Below are 23,226 nucleotides of genomic sequence, written 5' to 3' on the forward strand. Positions count from 1 at the left end.
TGATAGAGAGGTCACAGAGGACTAGATTATATAAGGGCACATTCCACTGTGTTAACATGTGAATGGACTGAACACATACAGATTGTGCACATACAGGTAAACATGAGTGACACAACAATGACACACACACACACACACACAAACACAAGACATACACGCACATACACATAGGTATACACACACATTGCACCAACCCCCCCACCACCACCACCACACTCAGTTCTTTATGTAAAACCAACTGTTCTCCCCTACAGTTGGGAATACCATGGTAACGCAGCACAAAGACAGGAAATAAAACAGTTCCCAGAGAGCCTGGTTCAGAATACTAATCGCCATTCCGTTGTGTGGGAAAAGGAACCGGGAATAATGACATAGTGATTCCCTGTAGACTTCATTATCTGTGTTTCCTTGTAAGACCACTTTAGGAAGATCCACAGAGGAGTTATCCATTTCCCAGATCACATGAGATGGTTCAACTGAACAAGCCAGAAACATCCCCCAGGCTCCGGGCCCCGGCACCACAACAATGCTTCAAGTAGATTCCTCTTCCTAATTACAATCAGTTGAATGTTTAGCCAGTTGGTACTATTACATGGGAGACATCTATTGGTGCCAAACTTCAGAACACAGAATGTCCCTTGAATCACTGTCCCTGAGGATGTTTGAGGGATGTTTGTGTAGTGAAGTAAAGAAGTGCATGTCCCATACATCTCGGTCAGTAAGAGGGAAATTCAGCTCAGGCATAGGCCCCAGAACAGAAGGTGCTGGTATCACTGTCTGTTTTTTAGGTATTCTCCTCAGAGGCAGACGGGTGAAGGGGAGGGAGACATCTGTTGCCCGTCTCAGATACCAAAAACACATTCCTCCTCCTGCCCAATCAATAACATGGGAAGTTCTACATCAGAAAACTCAAATGAACCCTTCCTAGTTATGGCTGTGGTCAACACGTCTGATACTCTCTCTCATCGCCGAATGTTAACGTTCATGTTTTAAGTTAGGAACTATTAGGCACAGTCACTGTCACAGCTAATAGGTCACAAACATAGCTGACATTTCCAACATGAGTGTTGTTTTGATTGTGTGTGCCACATCTAGACTATGCCCCCATATCAGTACCATGTGTGTGTGTGCCAAGAACACACCATGCAGATGACCTGAAAACGCAGGCACAGAGACATAGCCCCGTAGCTCCAAGCCCTTCAAGAGGTATTCTGGAGGATTGAAAAAACAAATAGAATTCAACCTCTCGTTTTGGACTTGACGAGTCAATGTATGGCTACTACATAATAAACGATCTACAGTCCTCTCCCAGCGTGAAAAGTCACAGAATCCCTACATTCTAACCTGCGATCATTTAGTGCAGGTGCCCGTTCCTGTCATGAGGTGAATGTGAATGTGTGCTATGAAGCAAGTGGGATGAGTGCCCATTCCTGTCATGGGGTGAATGTGTGCTCTGAAGCAAGTGGGATGAGTGCTCGTTCATGTCATGTGGTGAATGTGTGCTATGAAGCAAGTGGGATGAGTGCCCATTCCTGTCATGGGGTGAATGTGTGCTCTGAAGCAAGTGGGATGAGTGCCCGTTCCTGTCATGGGGTGAATGTGTGCTCTGAAGCAAGTGGGATGAGTGCCCGTTCCTGTCATGGGGTGAATGTGTGCTCTGAAGCAAGTGGGATGAGTGCCCGTTCCTGTCGTTGGGTGAATGTGTGCTCTGAAAAGCAAGTGGGATGAGTGCCCGTTCCTGTCATGTGGTGAATGTGTGCTCTGAAGCAAGTGGGATGAGTGCCCATTCGTGTCATGTGGTGAATGTGTGCTCTGAAGCAAGTGGGATGAGTGCTCGTTCATGTCATGGGGTGAATGTGTGCTCTGAAGTAAGTGGGATGAGTGCTCGTTCATGTCATGGGGTGAATGTGTGCTCTGAAGTAAGTGGGATGAGTGCTCGTTCATGTCATGGGGTGAATGTGTGCTCTGAAGCAAGTGGGATGAGTGCTCGTTCATGTCATGGGGTGAATGTGTGCTCTGAAGCAAGTGGGATGAGTGCTCGTTCATGTCATGGGGTGAATGTGTGTTATAAACGTTCACACAGGTATTCCATGATATGGGGTAGTTGACTGCCAGTGATCATCATTCATCACGTAGGTGAATGCTATATATAATCAATAGACGACATTCAAGGAGTAAAATCACATTATCACAATCGCTTGCTCGTTTTCCATAGTAGTCTGATGAGAACTTGCAAATACGGGAAGTCGGGAACTGGCCTGCAACAACCAAAGCTGATGGACAATGTTGACTGGCAGATGGAATGATGTCCAATGAGGTTGCAAGGTTAAAGGAGGCGGGATCAGGTCGGCCCAGTATTGCTCAATGAGGCTGCGGGGTGAACCCAACATTTTTTACTCTCTTTGTGCACATGCTACAGAGGCTCGAGAACAATGATGTGACAACGTTGTACATAATTCTGCCTACATTTTCTGGGACCCGTTTTGGCTCTTGAGCGCTACTTTCAAAACTACTGGCTAAATTGTACAAAAGTTCCGGAAAATCTCTTTAATACTCCCTAGAGGGCTAAAACTAACCCACTTACTCTCCTTGCCTGCAACCCTGCACTGTAAATAACACTTCTGTCCAGAGACCCCCATTCTAAGTACATCTCCAGGCTTTTAAATGCATTAACAGTGGTCCTGAAAGCACTGTTGGTTCATTAAGGAGAACGAGGAGAGGATGTGTACTTTAAAGCCAACAGGTAAAGAAACTGTGAAACACTAGATGAACAGCTGGATCTGTTCAGATTGGAAAAGCTGGTTCTGGTGTATCAGAAGTACAGAGTTGTGGAGTAGGGTTCTTTCTATTTATTTATTTATTTTATTGAACCTTTATTTAACTAGGCTAGTCAGTTAAGAACAAATTCTTCTTTATAATGACGGCCTATCCCAGCCAAACCCTAACCTCACCCACAGTGCCACTGATTGCCTCCAGCCAGCTAGGCCCAAACCACTGGCCTTTGGGAGGATGTAGGTAGACATGAAGTGTGTATCCGAAAATGGCACCCTATTCCCTATGTAGTGAACTACTTTTGACCAGAGCCAGATGGCCCCTGGTTTAAAATGTAGTGCACTACTGTATATAGGGAATAGGGTGCCAATTGAGACAGAGCCATATATCTCAAAAAGTTGGCATCCCAGACCCAGACTCCCACTGGTCCCAGAACAGCGTCCAAGTGTAGAGAACTCAACCCAGGTCAGCTCAGAGCCATGGAGTGGGTTACAAGGAGACACCCTGCCTGGGGCTGGGGGAGAGTTTCTCATACCACAGCCATCTTAATTAGCTTTCTCTTGGTTAACAATAGAGGCTTAAACACGTTGGTTTGAAGTCACAAAGGCCCAGAGTAGATCTAGACTTTCATTAATAATAACACAACCTTGACATAGAAGGAACTCCTTTGTTTAATAAAGCTGCATTGCATTGTGTCATTGAGTGATATGCTGTGTTGAATGGACGCCATGACAACCAAGCTGTCTATCAAGCCAGTGTGAGTCTGGGGGAACCCTGCCCTGTATCCCTGGAGGCACGCACACCACGCACACACAAAACACACACACACACACACACATACACACACACACACACACACACACACACACACACACACACACACACACACACACACACACACACACACACACACACACACACACACACACACACACACACACACACACATACACACACAAACACACACACACACAAACACACACACACACTCAAAATGTTTAGTCAGTCAGTTCAGTGTAATACTAACTTTCTGCTTTGCAGCATAGCTGTAGGGAAACACAGACCTTCACTATACCAGGGAGTGTCCACTTATTATGTCCCATTACCTCTTAAACGCTTGTTTCCATTTTTACATTAAGAGCCCTGCCCTCTAGCTCTGCATGGTCTCATGGCTGCCTGATTTCTTTTTTCAAAGCCATTTCTCACACATAGACACCACTGGGCTTAGCGACACAGACACAGCCTGTAGCTAGACATACCACACCACTAAGACCAACACACGGCTCAGTCTCATATGATCTATCCCACACCAACATGTCACCATCATTCAGTATCAGCATCACCCCAGTCCTGACTGACAAACACTGGGATATTCTCTCTAGGCCGAGGGTTTTGCTCTTGACAATGGCTCAGGATCACACACCCACATGCCAGGTTCAATTCTTTATGTTTATACCAGTGTAATTTGGGTTGACTACAGAGTGTTCTGCATGTCAAAATAATTCCCAGCGTTCTTTCAATAGTGTATGAAAGTTAGGGTCAGCTTCCAAAAGTCAGGGGTCAGAGGTTACAAGTTCATACCCTGCTAGTAAATGGTCCTTCTAAAGACAGGCAAACCAGAGGAAGCATGATTCCCTAAAGACAACCTAGTGTGACTTTTGGGTGAATAGGAGAAGTGGTGTGTGAATGAGAGTAGACAGTCCCAATCCATTATCTGGGTGGGATGTGAGAGAGGGCAATGCCAAGAGGAACCAGTTGGAACTCATACTATACCTCATTATCATTCACTTTGCTACCGATGTTGTGTTTAGATCAATACCCCACCACTCTCTGTATCTGTGTTGTGTTTAGATCAATACCCCACCACTCTCTGTATCTGTGTTGTGTTTAGATCAATACCCCACCACTCTCTGTATCTGTGTTGTGTTTAGATCAATACCCCACCACTCTCTGTATCTGTGTTGTGTCTAGATCAATACACCATCACTCTCTGTACCTGTGTTGTGTCTAGATCAATACCCCACCACTCTCTGTATCTGTGTTGTGTTTAGATCAATACCCCACCACTCTCTGTATCTGTGTTGTGTCTAGATCAATACACCATCACTCTCTGTACCTGTGTTGTGTCTAGATCAATACCCCACCACTCTCTGTATCTGTGTTGTGTTTAGATCAATACCCCACCACTCTCTGTATCTGTGTTGTGTCTAGATCAATACACCATCACTCTCTGTACCTGTGTTGTGTCTAGATCAATACCCCACCACTCTCTGTACCTGTGTTGTGTCTAGATCAATACCCCACCACTCTCTGTACCTGTGTTGTGTCTAGATCAATACCCCACCACTCTCTGTACCTGTGTTGTGTCTAGATCAATACCCCACCACTCTCTGATACCTGTGTTGTGTCTAGATCAATACCCCACCACTCTCTGATACCTGTGTTGTGTCTAGATCAATACCCCACCACTCTCTGTATCTGTGTTGTGTCTAGATCAATACCCCACCACTCTCTGTACCTGTGTTGTGTCTAGATCAATACCCCACCACTCTCTGTACCTGTGTTGTGTCTAGATCAATACCCCACCACTCTCTGTACCTGTGTTGTGTCTAGATCAATACCCCACCACTCTCTGTACCTGTGTTGTGTCTAGATCAATACCCCACCACTCTCTGTACCTGTGTTGTGTCTAGATCAATACCCCACCACTCTCTGATACCTGTGTTGTGTCTAGATCAATACCCCACCACTCTCTGATACCTGTGTTGTGTCTAGATCAATACCCCACCACTCTCTGATACCTGTGTTGTGTCTAGATCAATACCCCACCACTCTCTGATACCTGTGTTGTGTCTAGATCAATACCCCACCACTCTCTGTACCTGTGTTGTGTCTAGATCAATACCCCACCACTCTCTGTACCTGTGTTGTGTCTAGATCAATACCCCACCACTCTCTGTACCTGTGTTGTGTCTAGATCAATACCCCACCACTCTCTGTACCTGTGTTCTGTCTAGATCAATACCCCACCACTCTCTGTACCTGTGTTGTGTCTAGATCAATACCCCACCACTCTCTGTACCTGTGTTGTGTCTAGATCAATACCCCACCACTCTCTGATACCTGTGTTGTGTCTAGATCAATACCCCATCACTCTCTGTACCTGTGTTGTGTCTAGAACAATACCTCACCACTCTCTGATACCTGTGTTGTGTTTAGATCAATACCCCACCACTCTCTGATACCTGTGTTGTGTCTAGATCAATACCCCACCACTCTCTGTACCTGTGTTGTGTCTAGATCAATACCCCACCACTCTCTGTACCTGTGTTGTGTCTAGATCAATACCCCACCACTCTCTGATACCTGTGTTGTGTCTAGATCAATACCCCACCACTCTCTGTACCTGTGTTGTGTCTAGATCAATACCCCACCACTCTCTGATACCTGTGTTGTGTCTAGATCAATACCCCACCACTCTCTGATACCTGTGTTGTGTCTAGATCAATACCCCACCACTCTCTGATACCAGAGTAAAACTCCATTCAGTACACAGTGTGCTCCATAGGACAACACTGGCAGGACCAGTAGGGCCCAAGATAAGTCAATGTTATACCAATAGTATATAATGTACAAAGGGCAGTGAAGAAACACAAAGTGTCAGCCGAGTATCCTGACAACAGCTGCAGAAGTGTCGTACCCTTGTTAGTAACCTTGCTACCCCACTTAACTTATTGCTGTCTCATATAGGGTTAGTGTGGAAAAGCTGTCCACATCCTCATCAAGAACCTGCAGTACCCAATGGATACTGGTGTCTGATTCAATGTTCACAGACAAGCTGATGAAAACAACATTCTTCCCAGCAGCTAAAAAAAACATTTTATGAAATATTTGGACAAGTTTCCCTTTGGTTGGCAACGTCTGTAGACACATCGTATTACGACCAACATTAATCCAAACCATTAATCCAAACACATTCTCTCACACAACAACTATTCTAGTTGCAACACAAGAATCACAACAACAAAAATCACTCTAGAAACATCTGTATTTTTAGTAGCAGCAGTAGAAGCAACAACTACAGCAGCAGTATTAGTAGCAGTATGGATGAGGACAGAACTGGTAGCAGCAGTAGTATTAGTAGCAGTATGGATGAGGACAGAACTGGTAGCAGCAGTAGTATTAGTAGCAGTATGGATGAGGACAGAACTAGTAGCAGCAGCAGTATTAGTAGCAGTATGGATGAGGACAGAACTGGTAGCAGCAGTAGTATTAGTAGCAGTATGGATGAGGACAGAACTGGTAGCAGCAGTAGTATTAGTAGCAGTATGGATGAGGACAGAACTAGTAGCAGCAGCAGTATTAGCAGCAGTATGGATGAGGACAGAACTGGTAGCAGCAGTAGTATTAGTAGCAGTATGGATGAGGACAGAACTGGTAGCAGCAGTAGTATTAGTATCAGTATGGATGAGGACAGAACTGGTAGCAGCAGTACTATTAGTAGCAGTATGGATGAGGACAGAACTAGTAGCAGCAGTAGTATTAGTAGCAGTATGGATAAGGACAGAACTGGTAGCAGCAGTAGTATTAGTAGCAGTATGGATAAGGACAGAACTGGTAGCAGCAGTAGTATTAGTAGCAGTATGGATAAGGACAGAACTGGTAGCAGCAGTAGTATTAGTAGCAGTATGGATGAGGACAGAGCTAGTAGCAGCAGTAGTATTAGTAGCAGTATGGATGAGGACAGAACTAGTAGCAGCAGCAGTATTAGTAGCAGTATGGATAAGGACAGAACTAGTAGCAGCAGCAGTATTAGTAGCAGTATGGATAAGGACAGAACTGGTAGCAGCAGTAGTATTAGTAGCAGTATGGATAAGGACAGAACTGGTAGCAGCAGTAGTATTAGTAGCAGTATGGATAAGGACAGAACTGGTAGCAGCAGTAGTATTAGTAGCAGTATGGATAAGGACAGAACTGGTAGCAGCAGTAGTATTAGTAGCAGTATGGATGAGGACAGAACTGGTAGCAGCAGTAGTATTAGTAGCAGTATGGATGAGGACAGAACTGGTAGCAGCAGTAGTATTAGTAGCAGTATGGATGAGGACAGAACTAGTAGCAGCAGTAGTATTAGTAGCAGTATGGATGAGGACAGAACTAGTAGCAGCAGCAGTATTAGTAGCAGTATGGATGAGGACAGAACTGGTAGCAGCAGTAGTATTAGTAGCAGTATGGATGAGGACAGAACTGGTAGCAGCAGTAGTATTAGTAGCAGTATGGATGAGGACAGAACTGGTAGCAGCAGTAGTATTAGTAGCAGTATGGATGAGGACAGAACTAGTAGCAGCAGTAGTATTAGTAGCAGTATGGATGAGGACAGAACTAGTAGCAGCAGCAGTATTAGTAGCAGTATGGATGAGGACAGAACTGGTAGCAGAAGTAGTATTAGTAGCAGTATGGATGAGGACAGAACTGGTAGCAGCAGTAGTATTAGTAGCAGTATGGATGAGGACAGAACTGGTAGCAGCAGTAGTATTAGTAGCAGTATGGATGAGGACAGAACTGGTAGCAGCAGTGGTATTAGTAGCAGTATGGATGAGGACAGAACTGGTAGCAGCAGTAGTATTAGTAGCAGAATGGATGAGGACAGAACTAGTAGCAGCAGCAGTATTAGTAGCAGTATGGATGAGGACAGAACTAGTAGCAGCAGTAGTATTAGTAGCAGTATGGATGAGGACAGAACTAGTAGCAGCAGCAGTATTAGTAGCAGAATGGATGAGGACAGAACTGGTAGCAGCAGCAGTATTAGTAGCAGTATGGATGAGGACAGAACTGGTAGCAGCAGTGGTATAAGTAGCAGTATGGATGAGGACAGAACTGGTAGCAGCAGTAGTATTAGTGGCAGAATGGATGAGGACAGAACTAGTAGCAGCAGCAGTATTAGTAGCAGTATGGATGAGGACAGAACTAGTAGCAGCAGCAGTATTAGTAGCAGTATGGATGAGGACAGAACTAGTAGCAGCAGCAGTATTAGTAGCAGTATGGATGAGGACAGAACTAGTAGCAGCAGCAGTATTAGTAGCAGTATGGATAAGGACAGAACTAGTAGCAGCAGTAGTATTAGTAGCAGTATGGATTAGGACAGATCTGGTAGCAGCAGTAGTATTAGTAGCAGTATGGATGAGGACAGAACTAGTAGCAGCAGTAGTATTAGTAGCAGTATGGATTAGGACAGATCTGGTAGCAGCAGTAGTATTAGTAGCAGTATGGATTAGGACAGATCTGGTAGCAGCAGTAGTATTAGTAGCAGTATGGATTAGGACAGATCTGGTAGCAGCAGTAGTATTAGTAGCAGTATGGATAAGGACAGAACTAGTAGCAGCAGTAGTATTAGTAGCAGTATGGATAAGGACAGAACTAGTAGCAGCAGCAGTATTAGTAGCAGTATGGATTAGGACAGATCTGGTAGCAGCAGTAGTATTAGTAGCAGTATCGATGAGGACAGAAGTGGTAGCAGCAGTAGTATTAGTAGCAGTATGGATGAGGACAGAACTAGTAGCAGCAGTAGTATTAGTAGCAGTATGGATTAGGACAGATCTGGTAGCAGCAGTAGTATTAGTAGCAGTATGGATGAGGACAGAACTAGTAGCAGCAGTAGTATTAGTAGCAGTATGGATGAGGACAGAACTAGTAGCAGCAGTAGTATTAGTAGCAGTATGGATAAGGACAGAACTAGTAGCAGCAGTAGTATTAGTAGCAGTATGGATAAGGACAGAACTAGTAGCAGCAGTAGTATTAGTAGCAGTATGGATGAGGACAGAACTGGTAGCAGCAGTAGTATTAGTAGCAGTATGGATGAGGACAGAACTAGTAGCAGCAGCAGTATTAGTAGCAGTATGGATGAGGACAGAACTAGTAGCAGCAGTAGTATTAGTAGCAGTATGGATAAGGACAGAACTAGTAGCAGCAGTAGTATTAGTAGCAGTATGGATAAGGACAGAACTAGTAGCAGCAGTAGTATTAGTAGCAGTATGGATAAGGACAGAACTAGTAGCAGCAGTAGTATTAGTAGCAGTATGGATAAGGACAGAACTAGTAGCAGCAGTAGTATTAGTAGCAGTATGGATAAGGACAGAACTAGTAGCAGCAGTAGTATTAGTAGCAGTATGGATAAGGACAGAACTAGTAGCAGCAGTAGTATTAGTAGCAGTATGGATAAGGACAGAACTAGTAGCAGCAGTAGTATTAGTAGCAGTATGGATGAGGACAGAACTAGTAGCAGCAGTAGTATTAGTATCAGTATGGATTAGGACAGAACTAGTAGCAGCAGTAGTATTAGTAGCAGTATGGATAAGGACAGAACTAGTAGCAGCAGTAGTATTAGTAGCAGAATGGATAAGGACAGAACTAGTAGCAGCAGTAGTATTAGTAGCAGTATGGATAAGGACAGAACTAGTAGCAGCAGTAGTATTAGTAGCAGTATGGATAAGGACAGAACTAGTAGCAGCAGTAGTATTAGTAGCAGAATGGATGAGGACAGAACTAGTAGCAGCAGCAGTATTAGTAGCAGTATGGATAAGGACAGAACTAGTAGCAGCAGCAGTATTAGTAGCAGTATGGATAAGGACAGAACTAGTAGCAGCAGCAGTATTAGTAGCAGTATGGATAAGGACAGAACTGGTAGCAGCAGTAGTATTAGTAGCAGTATGGATAAGGACAGAACTAGTAGCAGCAGCAGTATTAGTAGCAGTATGGATAAGGACAGAACTGGTAGCAGCAGTAGTATTAGTAGCAGTATGGATAAGGACAGAACTAGTAGCAGCAGTAGTATTAGTAGCAGTATGGATAAGGACAGAACTAGTAGCAGCAGCAGTATTAGTAGCAGTATGGATAAGGACAGAACTAGTAGCAGCAGTAGTATTAGTAGCAGTATGGATAAGGACAGAACTAGTAGCAGCAGTAGTATTAGTAGCAGTATGGATAAGGACAGAACTAGTAGCAGCAGTAGTATTAGTAGCAGTATGGATAAGGACAGAACTAGTAGCAGCAGTAGTATTAGTAGCAGTATGGATAAGGACAGAACTAGTAGCAGCAGCAGTATTAGTAGCAGTATGGTGATATAGAGAGATAGAGATAGAGCAATAGAGAGGACCCTGTCAGAGGGTGGGATCACACACTGGAATCCAACTCTGAGGTCCACTTACATACCTCTGGACTGAATCACTACTAAAACACGTGTTTCTACTGTACTGTCTGGGCCAGGCCTCCTCTATACGAATAGCCAGGATATTTAGAGGACTCTGTCTTTGTTTATCTCTTAGACTGATTTACTGTACCGTAAATAACAGTGCTTGTGTCTTGAGATCATATTGTGGTAAACTCCCAGGGTATTTGTCAAGTTTTCACCAACGGTACTAGAACATTCACCATCAACGAGACATCAGTATGGCTTATGGGTGTGAACGTTTAAATGAGATGGGGATCCTTAACATGAAGAAAAACCCCTAAACATATTGTTCTCCGTGTTATAGCCAAACTGGACCCGGGGAAAGTTGGGTCATTTATATAAAACCAGAGAGGAAGAACTTTAGGCTACTTTGGTGAATTTGTGAGTAATGCAAGACACGACATTGCGAGATTCAGATTACCAAGACATGCGCACCACGGTTCTATTCCAATAGTATGCAACTGCAGGCCGCAGAAAAAAAACGTGTGCTGTTTTAAGAGATTGATTAGTGATTGTCAAGGATGCACAGAAATGCCAAAATACAGGTTTTAGTTCAGATTCTTTACTTGCAATATGTAATCTATAGGCAAAGAGAGATTCATCAGCTGTTTATTCGATTGTGGGGTCTGAATAGTGTGAGAAGTCACCAACAGATTTGGTGAGAATCAAAATATATTCTAGCTCTTAAAGGGCCAGCCTACATTGTGTGTACAGTTTTCAATTACAGCATTATTTAATCTACAGTTCTACAGTCTTTCTTCTGCTATTTATTCTGTTACCAATAATATTGACATGTTAATAGTATCTTCTGTTTACGAGTATTATCTCCCATCCTTTAATTAAATGCAATCGATTAGCTTTCAAAATGTAAGTAGGTATATCTAGCTGTCTGAAAACACATTCTGATTGAATGGCTCGTCCTGTATTTGACAAAACTCAGAGTGCATTGAGTGAATGTTGGAAAAATATATTGGTACTCTTCTAAATATAGCAATGTGAATGCAAAGAGGACTCGGACCACAAAATCGGTTACATGAACTGGCAAAAGAGTTGATTTCTCATTCAAATGCAAGGGCAGTGTGAATATAAAGGGAACAAAGTTCTTCAGCTTTTTTTTTACCCCAGAGTTCACTTTAAAGAGGACTGACATTGGTTCTTTTAAAGAAGACGATATGTGAAAACACCCTGACTGTCTGCCTGGTGGCTGACCTGCCTATACTGTGCTATACTCTCTCTCCATCCCTCGCAAGCTCGCTATGAAAAATGCAAGTGTTTGTGTTCTCGGAAATATGGCAGCTAATCAGTCTCCTCATTCCAAAAATACTGAATCTCAGGAATTCTTTTGGAGTCGACTTTCCACCACTAAATCATTGTCGTTAACAGTTGGAAAAATGGCAGAGAAAGGTAAGCGACAGCAGCCAAGTCCTGTATGGCAATACTTTAAGAAGTGAAATGAAAAGAAAATGCTAACTTTGTGAGGTGGAATTTGAGGTACAGTAATGGGAGTACATGTGCCATGCTTCACCATCTGAAAGGGATGCACTGTGAGACCCAAACCATTGCTGGCAGCAGTGAAGCTGCATTGTGAACTCACATGAAACGTAATACATTATTCTTATAATTTTAACAGAACCCCCACCCCCCAAAAAGTTTAAATGTTAAGAAATGTGTTCTATTTGTCACATCCCTATAGTATGGTTGGTGTTCTCCAGTCTGTCACCACTAAGGAATGTGAGGGATTGGATATGAGTGGTTTTTGCCACACATTGACATTTTTAGTAATTTAGCCAACTGAGCCACACGGGACTATGATGATCAAAGTGAGCCCCCCCACGCCACTAAACCTATTAGATAAACTTCAAATTCCTGCTTCCTGTTTCCTGCATAAGGACCTGCCTTTGACATTTGATCTGCTGGTTGCCACCCGCCCCTGACATTTGATCGGCCGGTTGCCATGGCAACAGGTGCATCCCAGGCACGGAGAGCTAAATCCCATAATGATCTAAACAACAGACCAGTTCAATGTCTCCATGGAGGAGATAGAACAGGACAAGTGTTGTAATCAGCAACAGGTGAAACCAGCCGGCCTCAAAGCCTCCTGGTAAAGCTGATAATACTCTGGTCTTTACCTGCTGTGACTCCTCTTCCTGACTCTACCGCCAGCCTCATGCTGGGGGAACATCAGGCTTTTCACTCCTGAATAAAGCAGGACGCCCCATTGTTTGTGTGTGTGTGTGTGTGTGTGTGTGTGTGTGTGTGTGTGTGTGTGTGTGTGTGTGTGTGTGTGTGTGTGTGTGTGTGTGTGTGTGTGTGTGTGTGTGTGTGTGTGTGTGTGTGTGTGTGTGTGTGTGTGTGTGTGTGTGTGTGTGTGTGTGTGCGTGTGCGTGTGCGTGTGAATAGGGACAGGATCCAAACAGGCATCATGGTCCATGGCCAACCAGCCATCAACATCTGAGCAGTTAGATCACAGAAACTTTTTTTTTTTAAACCTAGAAGAACTATGGAGCACTAACAAGAAGAGAAAACATTTACAAAGCAAACCCAGGTGCTCATTTCAATCTGAATGGTAGATAAAAACTGCCCTCACATTACTATCAGTAAGACATTTTTCACACAGAAGAGGCAAGTTTACAATACTGGAAAATGAGCATACAGTGTGGTTCAATCTTGGCAATGACCCTGTCACCTGACACACCAAACAACCAAACACTTTAACAGGACAACTGACATCTTGTTCTGGCTCACTGACGGTTAACAGCAGAGGTAGGAGTTTCTGTCTGCCGTTGAGTTCTGCATGAGAGAGAACCACCTCATGATAACAAACGTGAAATTAGCACTCAGTAAATCTAGCTAGTCCACTCCCTCTCTATCCCAGTGTGGGAACAACACTAAGAGACAAAAACAAAAGTTCCTGTAAGAGAAAGAAACAGGGAATAGAGAGAGAGAGAGAGAGAGAGTGAGAAAGAGAAGGAAAACAGTACTCCCTTTACCTCAGAGAGTCAAAGAAGGAAAGCGAAGATCCCTTACCTCGAAGAAAGAGCGGAGGAAGTACATAACACTCAGCATTTTTGAGATTGTGCTGGTGGAGGAGAGAGACCCCTCGTCTCTCCCCCTCTCTCTTCCTCTACTCCCAGGCCGTGCTCCGGCACAGGGTTTGTAGTCCTGGCAGCTCTCCTAGCCTCATGCTCACTTAACCTGTTGCTATTTTAAATAGACTTAGAGCCGACAGGGAGGGAGCGGAGAGAGGGAGAGAGAGAGAGAGAGAGAGAAAAAAAGACAGGGAACGACGGAAGAAGGGAGGGAAGGAAGGAGCCATGCCAGAAGCTTATGCTGCTAAGGAGTTGCATAACAATGAGAGCTTATCACCACAGGGCAACATAGGAGGCCTTGTGCCTGCAATAAGCAATAAGCAGCATAGCCTCCAGTCTAGTTATACACTCTAGTGTTACTCTGGAAGTGTTTAACATAGGAGTTATTGTGCTGCAATAAGCAAGCAGCCTGTAGTCCACACTCTAATGTCCACACTTTAGTGTTACTTACGAGTGTTTAAGAGAGAACTGCATACCTCCCCCACATTCACTAAATGTTTCAGCACGTGGCTCGGACACCCCAAAGAGAGAGAGCGAGATCGTTTCAGGCAAGCCGTTTTTAAGTATTTTCAGAGAGCCCACAAAAGTGGTGTTCCAAGTGGTTTACACTAGAGGAGGAGCTCAGCACTTAAAGGATCTATAGTAACTAAGAGTTCTAGGAGGTCTGGTTCTGGTTCTAACACAGGTGTCATGAACTGCTTCAGCAACAGATCCAGCTGTACAGATCAACAGCAAAGGTGTACAGTGTAACTACTGGTACTTGTAAATCAACAGATAAATGATATCTTTAACATTACTCAGAGCTTAATGAACCACATGCAACCCCCCACACACACACACACACACACTTTTCAGCATGATTAAGGCAGACAAAGTTGGTCAGAAGACTATTTGAACAGATTTTATTTACACATCTAACATGTCATCTTTACGCGGTCCCAGCTGTGGCGATCCAGGCACTCTGGACAGGGATAGAGGATACCAGACATAGTGCAGAGACTGGCCATGTAAACACTGTATATCAACAGAAAGGAACGGAACAGGCACGTGCGGAACTGAACGGAACTAGCCAAAACAGCACAGGGGGAATGCTGTTATTAAGAGGAGTGAGACAGGAGAGTGATACAAACTTGGGAGAATCGTTCCAACGTGAAACATGCATTTTCAGGTATTTGTGTGTTATAAAGGGTCATGTTGAAGGTATACTTAGGGACTGTGGTGAAGAGCAAGTCTAAACACTGGCTTTGATTTTCATTTAATACATTGACAGACTTCTCATACGGTCCCTACATTGGCATATTGCTTTCATTAGTTCTCAATGCAACCAGACCTGTAAAACCTGTGTTATCGTGGCTAATCTCAATGCCCGCAACAATGACAGAACATAGATACACATCGCCCTCTGCTGTGTCAACACGTCATTACACCATGTCAATTCATCCTCATTCTCCCATCCTCCCTCCCTCCTCTCCCTCCCATCCTCTCATCCTCCCTCCTCTCCCTCCCATCCTCCCATCCTCCCTCCCCCACTCTCTGTCTCTCTCTTTCTTTCTCCCTCCCTCCCCCACTCTCTGTCTCTCTCTTTCTTTCTTTCTCCCTCCCTCCCTCCCTACCACCCACCATCTCTCCCTCCCTCCCTACCCCACTCTCTGTCTCTCTCACTCCCTCCCTCCCTCCCTACCACCCACCATCTCTCCCTCCCTCCCTACCACCCACTCTCTCCCTCCCTCCCTCCCTCCCTCCCTCCCTCCCTCCCTCCCTCCCTCTCCCTCCCTCCCTCCCTCCCTCCCTCCCTCCCTACCACCCACCATCTCTCCCTCCCTCCCTTACCCCACTCTCTGTCTCTCTCACTCCCTCCCTCCCTCCCTACCACCCACCATCTCTCCCTCCCTCCCTACCACCCACCATCTCTCCCTCCCCCTCCACACCTCATGCGTCTCTGCACACTCTGAATTGAACCTATCATCCGTGTCAAATAAAAGCATATTTAATGGGTTCTGCAGCCGTGCTGCTCTGTATTTCAGATAGAGCTGAGAGCCAGCAGTAACAGAAGAAAACAGTACATTTCCTCCCGGAGCTGGAGCTGTAGGCCATGATGACTCAGCCTTTTCTCTCAGGCAACTCTGGCTCTGGCCTGCTCCTCTTCCCAGAAGGACTGAAATAAAATGGATATGTGCTGGCTACACAGCTTCCCTGGCTACACAGCTCAGCCCTTAGAACTGAGGGAATGGGCTGAGCCTTTTTCTAAGCTGCTGGATCGTAACATCTGACCAACTGACTGATCTGGATGGATGGATCATACCTCCATGATGACACATCAGAAGAGGTAGAAATAACAGGAAGTGATTCTCATTGGTTGGTTGAACAGTTTTCCTGTTATTGTGAAGTATAAAAGGTCACACTGTGTCATGCCTGTAACCAATCCCAGGTTGGGACAAGAACACCATGTGGCCATATGGACAAGTTCTTAATGTGGTCACTTCACTTGACCACACAGAATGGGACCAACCAGCAAAACAAAATTGGTTGTGTGAATGTTCCAGAACATTCATTAGGTTGCCTCAAAAGTTATAATAACACAAAAACTGCCCAGGTTTGTTATTACATTACCTGGAAACCTAATAGGAATCTTGGAGGAATGTTCTGTGTGGTGGCTGTAACAGATGTTGAGCACACAAAAAAAACACGCATCTGATAAAAATAAGCTCTTGTTATCAAAAACATTATTTGAATGTTATCATCCTAATGTAAGATAAAAACCTAATTAGTAATTGCAATTTTATTTTATTATTGCCCCATTAGCTACAGCCAAAGCTGAAGCTACTCTTCCTGGGGTCCACTTTAAACACAAAACATTATATAATAATTAACATGAATATACAATTACAGTTGGACAGAACCATATCAAATCGAAGATTGCTGTAATGTGCCTTTTACTGAGGAGTGGCTCTACGGACAATTCATTCGACCTCATGGCTTGGAGACAACACTACATAAAGAGAGACCTAAGACAACAACATAACATGGCAGCAACACAGCATGGTAGCAACACAACATGACAACAACCTGGTAGCAACACAACATGGCAGCAGAACAAAACATGGTACAAACATTATTGGGCACAGACAACAGCACAAAGGGCAAGGAGGTAGAGACAACACAAAGCAGCCACAACTGTCAGTAAGAGTTGTGTGTAGCTACATTATGTGTAGATTCATGAAAATAAAAATACGTAATACATTTTAGAATAAGGCTCTAACGTATTACAATGTGGAAAAGGTCAAGGGGTCTGAATACTTTCTGGATGCATTGTACTTTCTAAAATGAATCAAATCCCCTTGATATGGAGTTTCCTCCGATTGTCTTATGGAGCTTCCTTCAGGTATCCAATGGAGTTTCCTCCAGTTCTCTTATGGAGTTTCCTCCAGTTCACTTATGGATTTTCCTTCAGGTCTCTAGTGGAGTTTCCTCCAATTCTCTTATGGATTTTCCTTCAGGTCTCTAATGGAGTTTACTCAGGTTCTCAAATGGAGTTTACTCAGGTTCTCTTAGTGAGTTTCCTTTGGGTCTCTAGTGGAGTTTACTCAGGTTCTCTTATGGAGTTTCCTCCAGTTCTCTTATGGAGTTTACTCATGTTCTCTAATGGAGTTTACTCAGGTTCTCTTATGGAGTTTCCTCCAGTTCTCTTATGGAGTTTCCTCCAGTTCTCTAATGGAGTTTACTCAGGTTCTCTTATGGAGTTTCCATCGGGTCTCTAGTGGAGTTTACTCAGGTTCTCTTATGGAGTTTCCTCCAGTTCTCTTATGGATTTTCCTTCAGGTCTCTAATGGAGCTTACTTAGGTTCTCTTATGGAGTTTCCTCCAGTTCTCTTATGGAGTTTTCTCCAGTTCTCTTATGGATTTTCCTCCAGTTTTCTTATGGACTTCCCGCCAGTTCTCTTACGGAGTTTCCTCCGGTTCTCATAAACTTGGTTTGCATTTCAATGTTCATTCCCCGCACCACACTCACACCCAGCAGCATCCACCAGTCACACACAAAATAAGAATACATTTTCATACTCTTCAATAAAACTTTGCTAACCTCAGTAAGCTGACCAGACTATCATTTCATATGGAGCAGTACGTCCCTACTCTACTGAGGCTTTGCTTACAATTGCTTTCTCTGAGCAGTTCCTGATATCCTGATGCCAAGGGCACATCTTATCTTTACCTCTAACCCAAACACCAGATGTGCTCGGAGGGAGATGCTACAGCTATTTAGGTCAGATAACTTAATGGGAATGTTCACTAATGTCCTGGGAATGTTCCTGGTTTGCTGGGTAGTCAGTCAGAGGCAGAAACAAACCACACAAACTGCTTATAGATAGACTTCAGTAAGGCCCCAAGCATTACTGTACTTAGCTTGGGTCAGGAGATTTCCCTGACAATGTGACCAGTCCAGGGAAATTCTGGGTCCTTGTTATAAGCTATAACTTCAAAATCTCCTTTAGCCTACAGAAATGATTAGGAATAAAAACATCAAATAACTAGAGAAAACACCTGAGTCATGTATTCACATCAAACCAATTAGAGCTAACAATACATCTGTACAGTTTTCCCATTAACTATGCAGACAACAGCTGTAAATGTTGACTGATATCAGAAAAATCCCCCCAAATTCCCCTTGGCTCTGCATGGCATGTTTACTGGTTTAATAACAGTTGTTGAACAGTTTTACACATTGAATCATCAGTGATCCATTTATAGATGGGATGACACCAAGGCTGTGTGTGTGTGTGTGTGTGTGTGTGTGTGTGTGTGTGTGTGTGTGTGTGTGTGTGTGTGTGTGTGTGTGTGTGTGTGTGTGTGTGTGTGTGTGTGTGTGTGTGTGTGTGTGTGTGTGTGTGTGTGTGTGTGTGTGTGTGTGTGTTTGTGTGTGGTGTGTTTGGTGTGTGTGTGTGTGTGTGTGTGTGTGTGTGTGTGTGTGTGTGTGTGTGTGTGTGTGTGTGTGTGTGTGTGTGTGTGTAACAGGGGGCTTCCAGTCTATTCTGAGAGCAGAGCATATGGGGTCCAGTTAGCAATATGTCCATCTACACAGGATCCACTCCACTATCCTGCATAGACATCCATGTATGTCCCTGTCCACCCTTCAGCTATCAACCTATCACCAGTCCACAGAGTGACACATCCTTAGGTTAGTTAGGCCAATGCCAGCAGCTGCCTCTGTCTGTGGTCCCTATTTAACCTCTATAACCTTATATAACCTCACAGAGGAGAGACATGCCTGCCATCACAAATGGCACCCTATTCCCTATATAGTGCACTACTTTTGACCAGGGCCCCATGGGCCATTTCAATATGATAATCTAAAACATCCGTCTATTTATTAGAACAGGTTGAAGTGTTAATGTCCTCTCGTGAGAGCCGACCGAGAATAGTATATCAATTCATTTATAAACTGGGTGGTTCGAGCCCTGTATGCTGATTGGCTGACACCGGTGTTATATCACGTGTATGACAAAAACATTTATTTTTACTGCTCTAATTACATTGGTAACCAGTTTATAATAGCAATAAGGCACCTCGGGAGTTTGTGCTATATGGCCAATATACCATGTCTAAGGGCTGTATACAACCACTCCCAGTCGCATCGTGCATAAGAACAGCCCATAGCAGTGGAATATTGGCCATATACCACACCCCCTTGGGCCTTATTGCTTAAGGGAAAGTGGTTAGAAACAGCCCTGGCTATTGTGTGTCTGCTATACAGGTTTACAGGTTTGCCTTGGGTACCCGGACAACAAAATAGAGACTCTGGGTTTCATGCCATGGCCAGGGCCAGCCTCTATTCTACCGATGGCAGTGACTCTGATGTGACTGGCTGGTACTGCACTGGCAGGGTCAGACAATGTTTTTTTCTGCATTTGGCTTTTGTTTAGTTTTCTGTGGGAAAGAGGGAGAAGAAAAGAAGAAGAGAAGGAGAGAAGAAGAGAAAAGGAGAATGAGATGGGGAACAGGAATGCTTGTGAGAAGGAATGTTGATTGGTTGAATTAATACCAGAGAAGAACGTATGGCAGAGGCCTCTGCTTCAAAGTGAGGACAAGAGAGAGAGAGAGAGAGAGAGAGAGAGAGAGAGAGAGAGAGAGAGAGAGAGAGAGAGAGAGAGAGAGAGAGAGAAGAGAGAGAGAGAGAGAGAGAGAGAGAGAGAGAGAGAGAGAGAGAGAGATTCCGAAATGTAATGTGAAAGCCGAAGTCCTTTGGCCTGGTCCTAGAGCCATTATTGCATGGAACTTCCTTCCATCTCATATTGCTCAAATGAACTGCAGACCTGGTTTTAAAAAAACAACATCACGACACAACGCCTCTCCTCTATTTGACCCAGATATGTTGTGTGTATGTATTGATATGTAGGCTATGTAGTTCTAATCCTCGAGCTGTTCTAGTTTCTTAATGTTCTGTTTTATGTCATGTTCTATGTTTTGTGTTGGACCCCAGGATGAGAAGCTGCTGCTTTCGCAACAGCTAATGGGGATCCTAATAAAACAACAAAGATAGCAAGTTTGTTGTTTGGCAAGACAGCTAGGGAAACCCAAATCACAAGGCTAAACAGAGAGCATGGCCTTACACATGGCTAACTGCTGCAGCTAGCAGTGAATGTATCATCAACTCACCACAGACAACAACAACATACCTAAGTTTGAGGGAATACCCTACACATTGAACTTCACATTGAAGTTTGCTCTTACAATGAGTTGTTCCCTTTTCTCTAACAGTATTTACATTCATTCCAGAGACGTGAACCACATACGAAAACACTTCAGCTGCTGTGTTCTCAGTGTGTCCAGTCAGTCAGCGCCTCTCCTCTCCCTCCCTCCACTCCCCTCTGTTCCAGTCTCTTCCCAGGGACAGTACAATGCCTCTCGGTTATTATGGAAGCCCAGGCCTTGGCTTGGGACCAGCAGTGTCATGAGTGGCTAGGTCCTTCACTTTTACTGTACTCTCCCTGTTTTCTATATTCTGTCCTCCCCACTACTTTCCTATCCCCTTTTCTTATTCTTTCCCCATCTCACCTCCCCCTCTCCTCTCCTGCTCTCCTTTCCTTTATACTCTCCTCAATTCCTCAAGGTCAGGGTGCGTGTGGCTTCATCTGCTCATTCTCAGAGCATTGTGGTTGCCCTTGAGTGTGTTCGAGTTCCCCTCTCCTCTGAACCGGCTCAGCCAGATGACAGCTCCTGTGGTGACTAGTGTGTGTGGTGACAGGTGACTTGCCAGTGAGTGTGTGGGGTATTGCAGGCTGACTAGTGGCTTTGAGTGGGCATAGTGGAGAGGGGTAGGTTCGGGGTTCTCACTGTGTGTCATTAGATGCACCAACAGAGATTGTGTGCAGGGATAACCAGGCAGTAGGATGCACTTACATACTTTCACATTCTTCCTAAGAACTGTGAGTCAAAGACCAAACCAAATCAATACCTGTGGTCTGAGCCTCCAAAAATGTAATGGCTGCCATTACAGTCTCGTTCTTTGAGGTGCAATACACACTCCTGTCAAGTGACACTATTGTGAGGAATAAACACACACACAGAGAGAGAGAGAGAGAGAGAGAGGGCTATCCCAGGACATTAGGGAACGTTAAGGATTATGAAGTATCCGAGCAAGTAATTCCTCTCTTTCACCCCGCAAGTTGACAGATGGTTTCTCATGAGAACGTGCTTTACTGGAATACCAAGGTGTAACAGACTATTGACAAGCGTTACCTACTCATGGTATGTGAAGTACAGTCGTGGCCAAAAGTTTTGAGAATGACACAAATATTAATTTCCACAAAGTTTGCTGCTTCAGTGTCTTTAGATATTTTTGTCAGATGTTACTATATAAGTATAATTACAAGCATTTCATAAGTGTCAAAGGCTTTTATTGACAATTACATGAAGTTGATGTAAAGAGTCAATATTTGCAGGGTTGACCCTTCTTTTTCAAGACCTCTGCAATCTGCCCTGGCATGCTGTCAATTAACTTCTGGGCCACATCCTGACTGATGGCAGCCCATTCTTACATCATCAATGGTTGGAGTTTGTCAGAATTTGTGGGGTTTTGTTTGTCCACCCGCCTCTTGAGGATTGACCACAAGTTCTCAATGGGATTAAGGTCTGGGGAGTTTCCTGGCTATGGACCCAAAATATCGATGTTTTGTTCCCCAAGCCACTTAGTTATCACATTTGCCTTATGGCAAAGTGCTCCATCATGCTGGAAAAGGCATTGTTCGTCACCAAACTGTTCCTGGATGGTTGGGAGAAGTTGCTTTTGGAGAATGTGTTGGTACCATTCTTTATTCATGACTGTGTTCTTAGGCAAAATTGTGAGTGAGCCCACTCCCTTGGCTGAGAAGCAACCCCACACATGAATGGTCTCAGGATGCTTTACTGTTGGCATGACACAGGACTGATGGTAGCTCTCACCTTGTCTTCTCTGGACAAGCTTTTTTCCGGACGCCCCAAACAATCGGAAAGGGGATTCATCAGAGAAAATGACTTTACCCCAGTCCTCAGCAGTCCAATCCCTGTACCTTTTGCAGAATATCAGTCTGTCCCTGATGTTTTTCCTGAAGAGAGGTGGCTTCTTTGCTGCCCTTCTTGACACCAGGCCATCATCCAAAAGTCTTCGCCTCACTGTGCGTGCAGATGCACTCACACCTGCCTGCTGCCATTCCTGAGCAAGCTCTGTACTGGTGGTGCCCCGATCCCGCAGCTGAAACAACCTTAGGAGACAGTCCTGGCGCTTGCTGGACTTTCTTGGGCGCCCTGAAGCCGCCTTCACAACAATTGAACCGCTCTCCTTGAAGTTCTTGATGATCCGATAAATGGTTGATTTAGGTGCAATCTTACTGGCAGCAATATTCTTGCCTGTGAAGCCCTTTTTGTGCAAAGCAATGATGACGTGTTTCCTTGCAGGTAACCATGGTTGACAGAGGAAGAACAATGATACCAAGCACCACCCTCCTTTTGAAGCTTCCGGTCTGTTATTCAAACTCAATCAGCATGACAGAGTGATCTCCAGCCTTGTCCTCATCAACACTCACACCTGTGTTAATGAGAGAATCACTGACATGATGTCAGCTGGTCCTTTTGTTGCAGGGCTGAAATGCAGTGGAAATATTTTGGGGG

At 44.3% G+C, this 23,226-nt stretch overlaps 1 protein-coding gene across 47 annotated transcripts in view; it reads right to left on the reverse strand.

The window, feature by feature from the left end:
- LOC118372588 (rho guanine nucleotide exchange factor 4) overlaps positions 1-23,226 on the reverse strand; it is a 160,175-nt gene that overhangs the window by 111,312 nt on the left and 25,637 nt on the right. Inside the window, exon 1 of one of the 47 annotated variants that reach the window (XM_052483457.1) lies at positions 14,024-14,184. The exons of the other annotated variants lie outside the window; for them this stretch is intronic. Within the exon in view, the coding sequence (XP_052339417.1) occupies positions 14,024-14,062 (39 nt within the window). The 5' untranslated portion in view covers positions 14,063-14,184. Of the gene's footprint in view, positions 1-14,023; positions 14,185-23,226 lie in introns of those variants that run through there. 47 annotated transcript variants of the gene reach the window in all.

Source organism: Oncorhynchus keta, chromosome 28, assembly GCF_023373465.1.
Source record: "Oncorhynchus keta strain PuntledgeMale-10-30-2019 chromosome 28, Oket_V2, whole genome shotgun sequence".
NCBI classification, from domain to species: Eukaryota; Metazoa; Chordata; class Actinopteri; order Salmoniformes; family Salmonidae; genus Oncorhynchus; species Oncorhynchus keta.